General features: G+C 38.1%; 1 protein-coding gene across 3 annotated transcripts; it reads right to left on the bottom strand.

The window, feature by feature from the left end:
- Positions 1-121: 121 nt before the first annotated feature.
- On the bottom strand, positions 122-15,049 carry LOC131959393 (serine/threonine-protein kinase tousled-like 2). 3 transcript variants are annotated; one of them, XM_059324583.1, is made up of 21 exons: positions 14,491-15,049; positions 12,418-12,509; positions 10,349-10,420; positions 9,772-9,844; positions 9,563-9,600; positions 9,260-9,352; positions 6,879-6,986; positions 6,221-6,313; positions 5,254-5,364; positions 4,973-5,109; positions 4,724-4,876; positions 4,301-4,367; positions 4,111-4,208; positions 3,944-4,025; positions 3,716-3,807; positions 3,494-3,583; positions 2,768-2,937; positions 2,438-2,576; positions 2,146-2,257; positions 1,946-2,053; positions 122-1,071 (listed from the first exon to the last, which is right to left on the bottom strand). In XM_059324583.1, the coding sequence occupies exons 2-21, from the start codon at positions 12,505-12,507 to the stop codon at positions 898-900; spliced, it is 2,100 nt and encodes a 699-aa protein (XP_059180566.1). In that variant the 5' UTR covers positions 12,508-12,509; positions 14,491-15,049; the 3' UTR covers positions 122-897. The 3 variants fall into 3 exon arrangements, with proteins under 3 accessions (XP_059180566.1, XP_059180567.1, XP_059180568.1); XM_059324584.1 differs by having other exon boundaries at positions 14,522-15,049; XM_059324585.1 differs by lacking the exon at positions 9,260-9,352 and having other exon boundaries at positions 14,491-15,047.
- Between the last annotated feature and the right edge of the window lie 1,889 nt (positions 15,050-16,938).

Below are 16,938 nucleotides of genomic sequence, written 5' to 3'. Positions count from 1 at the left end.
AAGACACCGCAGAGTTAACCAAACGTTTTTTAATGGTTTCATAATTATTTCTGTTGACTCTTAACTCTCATCACAACACTCACGCAGTCAGCCCCCCTTTAAGGTTAACAAAAACATTAGAGGGGGTAAATTTCATGGAAAAATATGGACTTAACAATTAAAATAATAAGCTGACTTCCAGTTATCCAGTAAAATATTTAAAATAGGTCAAAACCAGTTACTCTTTCCAGAATCAGCCCTCTTCTGTGTCAAGTCATTCATGAACCTCTAATGTTGCCACTTTTAACAAGGCAGGCCTTAAACTTTGGTGATCAGCCATTCCTTATTACCTGTAGGAGCCCTTCCTTATAGTCCCAGGTTCAAACCTACATATTTGAAACTGACCACTCTAGTTCTGAAAACTTGTTTGATAGGTGATAGATATCAAGCATAATGGGATGACCTTTTTAATGATTAATTAATGATTTTTCTTCTAAACCTTCTGCAGAGTACAGGCAGGTGATCTTCCACACATAGTGTACTTCTCAGCCAGTCAGTTGTGCAATTTTTCAGGTGCTTTTACTATTTATCGTGTAAAAAAGCCCCTTGAAATGAGCCAAGTCAAGTTTTTTGTGTTAGTGCATGCATATGGGCAAATCTTTGGGTTCTACTGAGCCCGCAGCCGCAGACTGGCCCTTCATTTTTAGCACTTGGATGATGGTGGTGGGCACATTTTTTTTTACTACAGCATCACCACATCATCCATCATTTTGGTTCCATTCACGCTTCCCTACATCTCATCATGCTCTCTGCAATCGAGTAGAGAGAAAAGGAGGAGTTTCGTCAAGTGTGTAAAGTCGCTGCGTGGCTTTTTTTCCTCCTCACTTGGCTTTTTATTCCAGTTTCTTTCAGCTTGCTTCAGTTGGAGGCGCTGCTGCTGTGGAAGCCGGAGGTGGAGGGAAGAGGAGGTGCCTGAGGTGTGCTGCTGGCCAGGGCTTTTCGAATATGGGGCATAAGGAAGGGGTCGCTGGCCAACTGCAGCACATCCACACGGTCCTCCTTGTGATAAGCCAGGCAACGTCGAATGAAGGCCTGAAGAGGGGAAGAAGGGGAAAGAATTAGTAAACTAATTTCGTTTCCATTCTGTATTTTTCCCTCTAGTGAGCCACGATGGGGGTGGCTTTGGAGAGCGGATCTGCCCAAGATCCACCCAATTTCACCGGTTAGCGACTCAGAAAGTACCTACCTGCCTCGGGTAGGTTTCTGAGCTGCTACTGAGCCACTACTAACTTCGCGCATGCGTGATTCGTCTGCAGACTGGTGCAAACTGGACGCTGAAGGGTTAACATCTCCTGCTCTGACTGCAGCTGGGAGATACTATTGCAGGAGGACTTGTGAGTGCTTTGGGTGGCACCCGCTGCTCATTAAGAGTAGGAACGAGTCTCCAAAAGTCTTTTTCAAAAAAAGGGTCTCTAGAGGGGTCTGAATAGTCGCTAAATATAGCAACAAAGTCGCTAAGTTGGTAACACTGCTTGCTGCGTCGGTCTGTTGTCACATTCAAACTCTGTTGGTTAGCCGCTACAAAAGTACCTGTATGGGAACAGAGGCTGAGGGGAACTAACTAGTGGGCGGAGCCAAACCACTCAGCCGCTTTCCAAAAAGTACTCAGTGGAAACACGCCTATTTTTGGCACCCCTTTTTTTTTCTTGGGTTACCTGCTTTTCCAATACCACATTTTAAACGCTAAACGTACTTAAATATTTGTGTCCAATCCATTTTAACGATAACAATAAGTAAAGTCCCTTCCTAAGGCTACACATTAGCAGTGCATTAAGGTTCTCCAAACAATAAACTAGAAACTATGAAAGTGGCTTAAGAAACTGAGAAAGACACTTTATAAATGTATAAAGCTCAATGGAAACAGTGCAGTGAGTTTATAACTGTTTAAGAGAAACAAGAACCACACCTTTGCTTCTGTGGAGACCACAGGTTTGGGGGGAAACTGCACCTCAGTGGCTTTTAATATGGTGTTTTCTTGAAGGATATCCTGCTGCGACTGGTTATGACCGAACGGCTGGAAGAAGACAAAAGGGACACGGTTAACAGACAGCTCACTTTCATTTCTGACAACAAACTTCCCGTAAAATAATGCAGGTTAGTGGTTACCTTGCGTCCATATAAGCTCTGGTAGAAGATGACGCCTACTGACCAAACATCCACTTTGTTGGATATTTTTGGGGGCTCCTTGCCCACCACAAAGCACTCAGGAGGCAGGTACCTGTGAGCCAAACAATCAAAACATGGGACTTAAATAAGTTTTCCTCTAAATGTTCTCTCTGTACAATTTCTGAACGAAGATAGGAGGTGAACTAATTAGCAACATTTCCCTCTGCTCTAAATGTGTGAAGCCGTATTTGTTACTTGGTTACAAAATGCAGTGAAATGTGTCTCTATGTACCAGTAGGTGCCTGCTCCTTGTGATGTCAGCTCTATGCCATCTGCAGAGTTGTAGCTGTCATCATCCATGATCTTGGACAGGCCGAAGTCAGTGATCTTGATCTCTCCGCAAGCCGTGCCATTAACCAACAGGATGTTTCCTAAGACCATAACAATAAAAGTTAAATTACACACATACATGTCTGTAAACAGCCGACACAGACACACAAAAGTGCATATAACAATCAGACCCAGATTCTTGTGTTATCTTTATTTTCCTGAAAGATCACATGGGCAATCAGTCACTATTCTGTAATTGAAGGAGACAGAATGACTGAAACCGTGAGATTACCAGGTTTGAGGTCGTAGTGTATGATAGGTGGGCGAATCTGGTTGAGGTACTTGAGGGCGTTTACAATCTGCATGACGATAGAGCGTCCCTCCTTCTCGGTCATCAGCTTATTCTGCTTCAAGTAGAAGTCCAGGTCGTTGCCTTCACAGTACTCAAGCACTGTGCAGAACCTGAGAGGTCATCCAACAGAAGTTTTAGTCACCTTTTAAGTGGGTTTGATTGATTGATTTGCAAACTTAGGAGCAAAACAGTTTACACATTAAGGAGCAAAATTATAATTTTTACAATCATGCTTCTGTCAAGTGGTCAATATTCATCATCTTTGAGCTCAGTGTTTGTATTAAATTCCTAGAGTAGATCTGACTCTTTAGCTGCTAACTGCTTTACGATGTTCAGATGCTAACTTGTGGAGCAAGTAAAGCTGGAGTTGAAAATCAATATAAAAAGGTCAAACAGAGCTGCAGATTTCATTGATAATTCTCTGTAGGTTTCTCACAACGGGCCAATGCTTTATGTTTTTATAGACGCTTTAAGAGTTTCTGGAACTATATGAAGTTTAGCTATTAAATGTAGCACATAACATTTATAATTATGCTTGCATTCAAAAGCTTTAGTCAAGTCAAGTCAAGCAAGTATAGTTTATTTGTCCCAACTTGGGCAATTTGTTTGCAGTCTAGGTGTATAAAATACATAAAAAACAATACTTTATTAAAATGATTCACTTACGAGTCTGTATCGAGTGAGAAATAGTCATAGAGTTTGACTATTCTCGGGTGGTCAAGTTCCTTGTGGATTCTGTACTCTCTACAGGCGTGTCTGAAAATTAAGAATTCAGTAATTATTTTAAAAAATGTCACAACTAAGGACATTCAAAGACAAATCCCATGTGTAAAATATTTCAAATTATGCAAAGAAGAGCATGCATGGTGAACAGAGGTTGTGACTCACTTGTGATAGTTTTGCTTCTTCTCCTCCCTCCAGTTCTTGTTAAGTTGATGGATTTTAATGGCCACATACCTTTGCTCTGTCACATCAAAAGCCTGCAAACATAACACATCAACACACTCAAAGTGAGTCTCACTACAATACCAACCTGTAAAGAGCCCTTGCTTTAGGTTTTCCACATTAATCAAAAAGAAGGATTATCAATTGGTACTCATAAAGATGCAATCTTACCTTGAAAACTTCACTAAAGCCACCTCTTCCAAGTAAATGTAGTAGCAGATATCGGTCGTTCAGTGTGGGGTGGTCTTTAAATCTACAGAAGAAGACTTTCTTAAAACTACATTCATGCAGTAAAATCACATGACAGAACTTGTATGTTAAACTGAGATGCTACATACTGTGAGTTGTCTTCGTTATGGATTCTCTTCAGCTCCCGAATGTGCAGGTTTCTTACTCGCTCCAAATGCTCCAGCTCTGCCTGAATCTCTGCTTCTTCCTGCATAAAAAACAGCACAAATCCATTTTCTATCTCAAACTTGGATAAACAGAAACAGGCAAACAAAGCTGCTTTAAGTGGTGAACTTGTACCTTTTTTAAATAACCAATTCGAAGTTTGAAAATCTCTTCTTGCTCGTGATATTCTGCCAGTGACAATCTGTGTGGGGAAAAATGGCAACAGTTTATAATTGATAAAATAACAAGGTTAACACACTTCAGATAAAAATGAAAAACTATAAAGACAAGGATAGAAAGACTTCTTGATAAGGGTTATCAAACATCTGTACAAGTCTGACTCAATAATTTTATGTGTCTCAAAAAAGATTTCAGGCAGGCACAAAGTGTCAATTTGTAACTACTTATTATGATACATTTTAGAATAATTACTTAATGAAAGTGTAGCCCTTAAGTTAAAAAAAAATCTATTTAATTGCTGCACCACCACAACTAACATCTGCCTTGGGCTGGTTCAAGTAAAATCTCTTCTATGTAAAGTCATTTAGGTATTCTTACGCTTCACTCTCCTGGCCATTGCTCCTGCTCTTTCGTTTGTTCTGTTCCAGGCTGGGTGGAGGGGTCTGGGCCATGGAGGGAGGTTTCCTCTTCCCCAGCAGCTTCCTCTGCCTCTCAATGTCCTCCCGCTGTGAATTGACTCGCTCCTGCTGCCTGCAACATGCAAGAACAATCTAGTGTGAACATACCAAACTGGTATGCAAATTGGACAGAATGCAAACACATGTTTGTGTCTATGTGGATGCTGACTTGATGAGGTTCTGGAAGGCAAATCCATCCGTCCACTGCTCTGTGAAGGAGGCTCCGTGCCGTACGGTGGTGAAGTGACCCAGACGCAGACGGTCCTGCATGCTCTTGTCCCTGCAAGCCATCTTCTCCTGCTTTGACTACAAAATGGATGAAAAGACGGCTTTGTTTAGAGGATGTAAAACATGGAAAGTACCAACACAATCACTGTAAAACACTTTAACAAGGTAACACAAGCGGTCTCTTTCAAGCATACATTTGTACAAATGCAAATGCACACCCACCTTCTCGATTAAGAGCTTCTTGCTCATGGTCACACACTTGTTAAGCCGTTCCTTGTAGCGCTCCAGCATTTTCTGCTGCTCGTCTACCTGCCGCCTCAAGTCACAGTTAGCCTGCCAAAACACGCATCATCACTCTGACATCTTGGTCTTTCAACAATAACAACAATGATTCAAGGCTGATTTGCTTTTAAAATGACATGGTGCAACAATCATCAGCGTGTCAGTGTTTTGTGCTGACATTTACAGCAATTGTAATTTGGCAACAATGGCATTTAAGAAGTTAACGGCCACATTCTTCACGATGAGCTGCAACCAGAGTGGTGCAGGTAAATTACTGGGGTTGCTGTGACAAGCTGCAGCGCATTTGTCTAGATTGTGAAATAATTATTAAAGACATTTGTGAAAGGGACAAATAATGTGTTTATATTTAGATGTACCCTTAATTGTGCGTGACATTATTCATTGGTAGTCGACTAAAATGTGGCTTTTCAAAGCTTTCTCAGTAATAAAAATACAACTACTCTGAAGCTCTTTCAAATGGTCCAAACTTGCACCAACTTTTTGGACCCAAATTACACAAATAATATCAGTAAAAGAAAAAATAGGTAACAATACAAAGACATACAATAGGTTATACATGCTTTCACAAATACCCAAAATCATCTAATTACATGTTTTAGCAGGTCGACTTTAATAAGTACAATACAACAGTAGAGCATCTTTTTAAATGTCCCTTTGGAGTTGCAGTAAAGGACAATTATTTCACAACAAAGGGAATTAGATTAACCATCATGGTTGGCTTTTAAAATACCGGTAAGTGTTTTTAAGAAACCTCATTCACAATTTAGAAGGAAATTCTTTCCAAAATTTTGCCACCATAACTAGGACCTCTCCCACTCCTCATCTTCTACTCTGATGTCAACCTTTCAGAGTTTTAAGACAGATTTGAAATATTTTTATATCTTACCCTCAGCAGGTCGTCTATCCTCCCTTCTTTCTTCTCCAGGTCAGAGTTCTTGTCTTTCTCCAGTGCTGTCAGTTTCAACAGTGTCAGTTCGGACTGAGGACGGAGGGCAAAAACAACAACATGCCAACAATTAACATCTCATCCCACTCAAATAATGCAGACACCCCTTTGGCCAGTCACTTACAAAACACACCATCACTTTAAATGTATCACCATCAGACGTTGGTGTCTTGGATATTAGACGCTATTTCAAAATGTTGACCTTTAATTAGGCCAATTAGTGTAATTTGCAAGGATAGCTGGATGTGTGTTGCAAATGTCAGATGAACTGGCTGGTGGCAGGGCTTTTCAAGTTCTGACCTGTAATATCTGCGTACACATTTGCCAAATAGTGTCATTATTAAATCGCCAAAACTAGGCATAAAGTTGCGTCATCCCTACAAGTTTAGTCAAACTCAACTATTGGTATCTGCCACTTTTTCTAATGAATATGCAGCTTCATTATAATAAGGACAAAAATAATTGGTTCTACTAAGAAGTAAATGTAAAAGGCAGATACAAAGTCAAACCAAGGTGCTTCTACAGTTTGAATGGGAATATACTGATAGAGATAGAATAGTTGTGAAGTGGTGCAGATACAGGTCAGTCAGTCTGTTACCTGGATGGCTTTGTGTGAGCAGGAGTGGGTGGGGGCTGTCTTCACAGAGCTGCAAGATGAAGAGTCTGTGTGGGCCGAGCCTGTGGACGAAGGACTGCCTTGCTGAAACTGCATTTCAGAGAGGGACAGAAAAAGAGAGAGGTAGGGAATAACAAGGGGTAAAACTTAACATTTATCCAATGAAGACTGCATAGGGAAACTAGAAAATAGCTGAAAATTATAAAAATGAATAGAAACAAATACTGTAGCTATTAAAGGGGAGAATTTAAATTTTAAATGAACAAATAATCAGGTATTTATTCTAATTTACCATTCGAATACATTTGAAATAAAGAAATACCTTTTCACTTCCATTATTCTTTTGCAAGGTCCATTTGTAATGAAAAACTGCACACAATATTTAATATTTCCAGTAAGATTGCAGGTCAAGAACAATATTACACACAGCAACGTGCTTTATGAGACCTGGGCGATCAGGTAAGGGCAGGGAATTATAGAGAGCTGAAAAAGATACTTAAAGTCATATCATGTTAATGCCATTGATTTTCTTGGGTGAAAAAAAAAATGTAAAAAACCCTATTAATTTTGTGACCTTACAATCTCATAGCTCTACTTCAAATACTTTTTTAGTTAGGAAGTTTTGAAAAACACTTTCCCATATAAAAAGTTTCAAGGACTTTAAATAAACCTTGTTTTCAGCTCCAAAGGTATACTTACAAAGATCTGTGATACTCAGGACCAAATAACTTTTATATGTGATAGAACTTCATTAATGCTATACCGAATTAAAAGTGGTTGCAGGAAATTGAAAACTAGTGGAGACATTCTTTTTTTTCAAATTAAAGATTCTTTTCTCAGGTAAAAAAAAAAAAAAAGTTAATTAATTTGATTACTGTACCACAGGGTTTCTTGGATATTCTGTAAATTCAGAGGTTTAGAAAACACTCAAATAATTGCAAAAAAATTGATTTAGCTCATAGGGCCAAACACAAAATTAAAAAATGTTTTAAGTGGAATTACAGGATTTTGCAAGTTTGCATGAATTTGAGGTATACAAATATTTTCTCATTAAAATCCATGACATGATCTTAGCCCGTGTGAAAAAAACCCAAGCCCTGCTGCTGTAAAACGCTGTCTGCATGCTGTTATTGTAGTAGTGAACACAGTTTGTAGTTGTGATGAGGAAAGATGTTATCTTGACAAAATATGAATGAAAATGGGAGGTGAAGAGAAGTTAATTAGTTAGATAGATACATAACACTGTCATCAACAACCACTTCAAATTTCAAGGCGCAGGCACCAGTTTTACATAATGAACACATGGTCCTCCTGCGCTGTTCCCTGTCTTACATGGCAGCTCATTATGTTAAACCTACAAGCAAAACACGAACAACACCAGCACTGAAAACATCTTATCTTATCTTGCATTTCATCCTTCCAGTTAATAAATACTACATACACACACTGCTCAACTACAACGAATCGAAAGATCTATCCATTCTGTATTTGTTTTCTCTTTTTCCGTTAAAGTCAAACAAAAGGAAAATATTCCATGCACTAAATCTTGCACTAAATCTAATTTCTTGGTAAAGGAATTTTTTTGTCACTTCCACTTCGCTGTCACGAGAACACAATTTTTAGGACAATATACATTCCCAGAAACTATCACGATAAATGACACTATCGTTGTGTTGATGTCGTTTTAGTTTTATAACGATATTGGAGCATAATAAGTAAATCCTTTTCTACATCAATGAATTTTAAAATCTCAAGACTATCAAACATTGGAGTTGAAATGTGGAAAAGAAATATTAAAATATCCTAGATAAATAAAACATAAATAAATGAACTACAACCAAAACAAATAAAATAGACTTTCAGGCTCTGTTAACAAAAAATTGCACTGAGATAAATATTATGTATTATATAATTTTATACTATAATAACATATAAACAGCTGGAATGGCTGCTTAGGAAATAAAGTTTTTTTCCCAGAAATTTGTACTGCCTCTCAAACATTTGCAGCATTACTTTAAACGCAACACAAAAAGCACAAAAAGTCTGTGTTACAACGCGACATATATCGAACGATAAGTCGATATAGTAATTATTGTGACAGGCCTACTTCCACTTGCTGAATGCATCCAGATAAAGTAAACACGTGCCTATGTATTAGACTCTGGTATAATAAACAGGATTTTTAGCAAACCCAATCTAATTTACAGGACACTGATGCTAAAATAAAATACCAAAATGGCACAAAACCAACGGATGAATTTGACACTGGCTAAAGATGAAACAGCTGCTAAACAAACAGTCAACCAACAGATGAAAGAGAGCCAAAGCAGTAGAGGACTATGGAGATGGATGCTGGTGCTCACCAGAGGATTAGACAGTGAGTGCTGTGGAGAGGAGCGCACCAGCATGGGGATGCCCCGGGCCGGACTGGTGCCAGAGCCACTGCTACCAGCGAACTGGCCACAGGGCAGTGGACAGAGTGTGGAAACAAGACAGAAAGAAAGAAGACAGAGTTGTTATTTAGGTAGAGTGTGATGAAGGAACCATACTGGCAAAGTCGGAACATGAGGGTGAAGACATCACACTAAAGTTTGAGAGTGATTTGAAACAATGCACAGCAAAGTGGCCAGAATGCAAAAATTCAGTCACCAGGACTAAGTACTCACCTCAAAATAATCACTTATTTTGTGCCCTCTCCCTTTTCCTACAAAAAACAGATATAAGAAGTGAGAAAATGTAATCATATCATCCTAAAATGTGGTCTTAAACATATACATACACATATACAGGAAAGGTGAACATTTAGTAATATAAGCAACTGTTTCTGATGGAAGGTGCAATTCTGGAGCTTTCTTGGGAAAAAGAGAGGGCTTACCCTGGCTGTTGCTGTCATAGATGTCTCCTTTTCTCTTTCTGCTTCTCTGGTCAGTGGGCTTCTTCTCTGGTGTCTGACATGAGCAGAAAAGCAGCAAAGCTTAGCTTTTAATTGTGCTTCATTAGCCACATTAACATAATGGCAAATTCACCTAATTGACTAAATGAAAGCTTGAGCTTGAGGTTGAAGTTATATGGGTATTATTGCACTTCTTACTAAAAAAAACTTTTCCCAACAGTGCAGTTCCATTAAAAGCAGCTTTATTTATGTTCGGTATTTAGTGAACTGCATTCTGGCTATTATGATGTCTCTGGCACTTTTCACACATGGAAACTTTTATTTATGTGTGAAAAGCCTGGTGACACATCATGTCATTCATGCCTCCCCCTCCTGTCCAGGAGTAAATGGGAACAGAAAATGCATGAATAGCTGAATCACACACACAGTGCACTGCATACATTAATAGCATCCACCACTGTTTACAAAATACTGAAAGCCACAAAGTGCACACATGGTCAAACCTGCAAATGAGGGCACAGTCACTTGTCATTTTGCTTAGCTTTTCCCCCAAACTAACCTCCAGTTCCTTGTCACTGAGTGATCCCGCGCTGCACAGAGACTGGTTGGATGATTCACTATTGGCTGAACTCTGGCAAAAACAACAAACACATACAACCAGGCAGATTAATCATGTACTATTCTGTTAAGTAGATCGAAATCAGACATAGAAGATATTTACATGACAGCGTCACGTTAAAAACGCCATATTCTGTTTCTTGAGGTCTCTTGACATTCTCATATAAGATTTCCACACATCTTTCTAATCTTACGACTGATACTAACTGGCATTCAATTTTAATATAACCCACCTTTGTGGCAGTGTTTGCAATTTTGATACAATAGACGTGCTATCATTTTTAATAACTCCTTGTATTTTTGTAGGAATTTCCGCACATGCCTCTAACAGTTAGAGCTTTAAAATGGCTGTCACTTAGCTTAAATGTAGGGCTGCAATTAACAATTATTTGTATTATTGATTAATGTGCTGATTTTTTTTCTGCTTTTGTCTATAAATTGTCAGAAAATATTGAACATGTCATCACAGTTTCTCAAGTTCCAATGCGATGCGTCTTATTTTGTCAGTCCAAAAACCAAGGGATATTCAGTTTTACATCAGAGAAAGCAGGATATATCCATGTTTGAGACGCTGAAAAAAGCATTTTTTATGAAATATACTTTTATGATCAATTGATTTTCCAAATAGTTGGCAATTATTTTTCTTATGATCAACTAATCGATTATTATGCAACTAATCGTTGCAGCTCCACTAAACTAGGACGCTTAAATAGATGTATTATATACATCCATCTGATAATCTGCAAATCTTCAGTTTGCATCCACTTGGTAGAATCACTTGGTGTCATGCATACCATTCATGACCAGCTGCACAGCCCGAAGAGGCTAAGAAGAAACAGCAGGCTAATTGGTGCAGGAGGCTAATGCTTTTAAGGCCAGCTGTCATTCTGCTGCTCAAGGTCACACATACAGCCAAGAAATTTCCCCTAATATTTTCTCTTGACGTGTACATTACACATGTTCTTTGTAATGTCTTGAACATTTACTGTAGTCCGCATACTCACAGCCTTAAATCATTCACGCTCTAATACCACAGCGAGCAGGCCTCGCAGTTCATTTCAGAGCGCACTATAGGCCGGAGCAGGCATGATAGTGATTGCTTTCTCAGGGGTTGCCATTTTGTCAAATGCTCACCCACACACAGTAATATCCAGTTCAACAGCAGGGTTGCAGCATAACACGCAGCCTATGCTGTGAGCTTTAGCTGCGATGCCATTTCAGTGTCACTAGCCTCCGCTGAAACAAAGAGCTGCTGGCCAGCTCCCATGTCAGCCGAGACAGAGCTTGTCTTGTTTTAGCTTTCGCTCAGGGAGACAGGATCATTCCCACAGAGGGAAACTCCTGAACACAGAGCATCAGTCAATACTGGAAACAGAGAAGACTTCCAAGCTTTTCTAAACTGAAGGACTAACGCAAGAGAGCTAACCAACTGCTCATGTTTTTATTCACACAAAAATGACAGTGGGGTTTTTGGGATGTTTGACAGAAGGCAAACTGGGAGCTACTCTTTCGTATCTAAAACCTGTTTCAGCAGGAATAAGGAACCCTCATTCAGTTTTCTCAATAACAAAATACATTAAGACAATCAACATCAACACTCAAATACATTTTGTACTTTTTTTTGTTTGAATGAACAATTTTGTGTAGGAATATGCAGGAAGATGTCACTTTGTGTATTCTTTAGTGCTTATGAATTGCGTGTACATTAATAAACATACATGGATATCAAAGACTATGTATAGGAATATGTTTTCAAGAAAAATACTGTGATTTACTTTTCTGATTTTAATATATTTTGATTATTTTGACTGTAAGTGTCTTACCTGATGTCAATTGTTATGTTATGTTTGAAGAGAAGCTGATATTCAGCATCAGCTAAAGGAGATCCTAATAATATCCTGAAAAATGTAATATTGTATCTAAAGTGTAACATCTGCTAAAACAATCCATATTTACAATAGCTGATCATTTTGAGCATTTAAACAACTATTGCTAATAAGAGACACCAACCTTGGCTACACCAACTCCAGTGAAGCGAGCCTCAAGTAGTTCCTGCCTGCGTGGGTCCAGGCTTATAGCCTGACTATGAAGTCCTTCCATGCCTTAAGAGAGAGACAAACAGAGAGACACACATACTAAAAGTGAAAAAAAGTGAATGAAATTGTAACTGTGGACGACCTGTGTTGGGTTATTAACAGTAAAATGTTATTTCAAGTGACTAACAATCTAGTCAATCCTGAGGTCTGACCAACACCTTCTATCCGCTGTAGGGATGCTCAATATTTACCACATGATTATCTAACTAATATATTTTCAGCCAATAATGGGAATAAATTATCGCCCGATGATGCAAAGCCAAATTGCTTTGATTGACTTACAAACCTGATTCCAAAAAAGTTGGGATGCTGTGTAAAATGAATGTTAAATCAGAATGCCTTTAATTCATAATTCAATGTGTATATTTGCGGTTTGAACATAAAATATATTGTCTTTCTGCATTTTTGAATTAAATATATGTCAAAAAGGGTAACCAAATTATCGCATTCTGTTTCATTTATATTATGTCCCAAATTCTTTGAATCCTGTGATCATAACACATGCAGCATCAAAATCTGGAATCATCAGGAAAACTTTTTTTTTTAAATAATTCATTTAAGAAAAAGAAAAAGAGTTGAGGGGCAGGAAATGTATTTTCTTTACTTTATAGTAGCAGTTTTACGATTAACTTAACCAACTGGACCAGCAGTACAAAATGTTAAAAAAAAGATAATGAACCCTGACAAAGAAGTAAAAGAAAATATTCTATCAGATTCTGGTACATATGATGGCTATTAATGTCCATTATTTCAGTGAAGTTGATTTAACTGGTTTACCCTGTGAAACTCCTGCATGATGACATGCAAGTCCTAACATGCTATGCAAGGTGGATATTACAAATGGTAAACCATGGAAGCAAGTAAATGAATAAGGAGAGCCACTGAATCTGGACATTACTGCTGGGGAGGTATTCCCCACTGGCATTACATTACTGAATTTTTAAAAAAAAGGACATTGAGATGAAATGACAAAAATGTAATCTGTCAAATTCTTGGTTGGGCACGACTTCCTTTTGGCAAGCAATGGATTCAGAATAGAGTTATGAAATCATCTCCCAAATGTATTGTCTTCATGAATTAATTCAATTTGTACTTAAAATCTCTAAAAATTCTAACAATAACAAAGGCAAAAATTACACAAAAATTATATATTTTGAAAAATGAACAGTTAAAACTAATTCGAATCCCCCTCATTAAAAACAACATTTAGACTGTTTCATATGTATTTTATTTTTGTATTTATTTTTATTCTATTTCAAGTGCTCTGAATTTACAATATTGATGTTATTGTTATAAGTTTTACTGTTGATCGATGTTCACCTAGCATTCTTTCTACACTTATGCAAGGTATGTACTGTGAAAAACGTGCCAGAAATGTTTATTTTTGTAATTTTCAATACAGCATTGAAAAAAACAACCAGCAATGGATTCATCTCAGGCACATTAGCGACGTTTTAACGTGATGACAGTCTCTCAAAACCAAGAAACAACAACCAAATAATAATAATAAACATCATGTTTGTCCAGGCTGCCTATGTTAGCTGGTAAATTTCGCCCAGCAAGCCTGTCAACTTGTTTATCAAAACAATCCTGGGCAGCAGTCGTTACCTAGCCAGAGAGAATATTTAGCTTCATATCAACTTTCATGACAAAGCCATGGGCTCAACTTTATTTAAGTTCACCGAGGTTTTATTGCAGTTGATTGAAAAGATTGAAACTTACTGCTATTGACTAAAGGAGAAGATGTTGACTAACTCGGCTAACGCTAACCAACCTAATTTAGCTAGTTAACATAACATTAAAGAAGGACAAGAGACTGCTACCATGCACTGTCAAGTTATTGTGAACCAATTAACAGTAGAAGTTTGTAACTATCTGCTTCTGGTTTAAAAATGACAGCTAGCTTAGCTAATGCTACATGTTAGGTTACCTAAACTAGCTAACGTTAATTTATCTCGCAGGCTAACGTTAACATTAGAGGTCTCACCTGGAGAACCTCTCGCAGTTTTCTCACTCACAGTCCTAGAGAAGATGATGTCCGTCCATCCGGCGACAGCAAACTCCTTAACAACTGCCACACACCTCAAATAAAGTTGTCCGGATTGTTTTATCCATTTACAGTTAATATGGATTCAGGGAAGACATGTGTTAGCTTAGCTAATGCTAGCTACGGAGAGCAGTGTAGCTGGTGTCATCCGGACAGGAGGCCCTGATCCTCGGGGTTTCCTCCTCCGTCTTGGTGCCCTTGCACGGGCAAACCAGGAGCTGTCAACGCTCTGAAGCCACTTGGCAAGTGTTGTCACATTTCTGCTTCACTCGGTCTTTCTATTGTCATTATCGAGCGATGTAACGTTTACACCGGGATGAGAAGTTCCTCCACCTTGTTAGAGTCCATTCTTTGACTGTTAATTAAAGATCATCACCCCCCTGCAGCAAGACCGCACAGGGCTCCAGGGAGCTTTATGTTGCTTCCAATGCGCTTGTTTAACAGATAATGAAAGCTGCTGTTGGCCACATCCACCCGAAAAAAGGCAGCATACAGCTGACAAGGCTGGTAACTGTCCGGGGCCCCCAGAGCTCCAGGGGCCCCAGCTTCATTATGTGATAGTTTGACAAATTTTTAAAATTTGTTTGGGAATTGTTAGAAATAATCCTGTCTCTGTTTTCTGTCTCTGTGCATGGGGATCACTATCTGATTGAATAGGTCACTATCTATGCATGCGTAATTCACTAACTGTGTGTGCCCTCTCTCTATGCATTTATAGATTAATCATGTAAGATGCCTTTGATACAATCATCATGTACTAATATTGTTTTAAAACTATGATTACTCTAGATACATTTATTTTATCTGCCTAAACTTTCTGTGTCCTATTTAGAGTAAGATTCTATAATCACAAAAATATATATTTTACGTTTTATATCTTATGTGAACATTGCAAAATCTGTGTCCCCACTATCATCTCTGCAAGTCATAACAAGGCAGGAGGTTGTGTCTCAAAAGTTGTTCCAGGTCACGGACATGGTGTGCTGAAGCAGAAAGATAACGGTTTTCTCTGCTTGGTGACATGACGTGTCCACAATATTTATTCAAACTGACAAATCAAAGGTTCGAGAGGGACGCACCTTCTGGAGAGTTCTACCTACATTCTGAGTAAAACCTCTGTTAGGATATAAAAAAGGGTTCAAGGGACAGAAGGGGGGTCCAGACTTCATGAACTGATCCGCTTAATCATGTAAATCAGGGAAGTGTAGTTTGAACCCAGAGACTCTCACTGCAAATTTCTTGACATATTGTAATAAAATTATGTTAAACTGAGAAGTTGGACATCTCCTGCTCATCATTCCCCATCAAACGATCTGCGCAGAGAAATAGGTGAGAGGATTTACTGTTGGAGTCAGATAATTTAATTTTAAAGGTTTCCTCAATGCATTTCTCAACAGAATTTACACCACCAGTAATGGTTCTAGGCCATTTAAACCATAGGGGCCACACTGGGACCAGCTGTTCTTTTTAATGGGTCGGTTGAATGAATAAGATTTTTGATTTGTTGTTTTTTTTAATTATTGTGTCATTTATAAATAATATGTCCAGCCCAAAAAAGCTTACAAGATTCCCTTATTTAGAAAACAGAAACCAGAGTAGCAACAAAATTAGGCTACACATAATAGACCATTAAGTGATTAAACAATCCTGACTTTTTTTTTTTAGAAACAAAGGTAGACAAAGATAGGTAAGCTTTAAAACAAAACAACCATTCAATTCTGTTATGCAGTGCATCAAAACATTTCTGGTTTTTGAATAGATATTTCAATTAAATATAAACTAGATACTCTTAACTAAACATAACTGTGGGGTTTCATTAAGGATGCTTTCATGTCTTTATTAAACAATAAAAGAGAATAGGTTTGAGAGCAAAACTTTCCTCACTGCAATGAAAAAAAAATTAGAGTAAAATTATCGAAATTGCAACAAAAAATGCTTAAACTTTGGATTTTGCAAAATGAGGTTACTTTATTTGCATTAATATATTTTAATCACAAATTTATGTTACTTGCAATTTTTTTTTAAATCTTGCAGTCTGGAATTTTTTTAAATCTCAAAACTTTTTTGTTTAACTTATGATAAAGAGAGAGATTCAGCACCCACTTCAGGCCTCGGCATCTCCACAAACAGAAGAAACTAGAAAGGTCCTTTTGATTACCTGAAACTTTAGAAATAAGAAACTTCTCCATATTCACCCAGGTTATTAGTTATGATCTTAAATATATATACAAAATAAAACACTTGATGGGCAGGACATCATCTGTATAAAACATCTGTGAGTTCCATCTTGTGCATTGGACTGTGTCCACACAATGTCCAGTGAGCTATACTTGCAGTTTAAGTCCAGGAGGTGGAAGCAGAGCATTGCAGTCAAAAAGTTCTGCACAC

Source organism: Centropristis striata, chromosome 21, assembly GCF_030273125.1.
Source record: "Centropristis striata isolate RG_2023a ecotype Rhode Island chromosome 21, C.striata_1.0, whole genome shotgun sequence".
NCBI lineage: Eukaryota > Metazoa > Chordata > Actinopteri > Perciformes > Serranidae > Centropristis > Centropristis striata.
Note: the sequence above shows the minus strand (reverse complement) of the source record. Positions and strands in the feature narration are given on the sequence as shown.

What these genes read in the sequence shown, in the direction of transcription:
- LOC131959393 (XM_059324583.1), bottom strand. Translation starts at nt 12,507, where the DNA reads ATGGAAGGACTTCATAGTCAGGCTATAAGCCTGGACCCACGCAGGCAG. An exon ending in CTGGAGTTGGTGTAGCCAAG is followed by an intron (nt 10,421 to 12,417) that starts GTTGGTGTCTCT and finishes TGTTTTTGCCAG; the next exon opens with AGTTCAGCCAATAGTGAATC. An exon ending in AAGAAGCAAAACTATCACAA is followed by an intron (nt 3,584 to 3,715) that starts GTGAGTCACAAC and finishes CTTAATTTTCAG; the next exon opens with ACACGCCTGTAGAGAGTACA.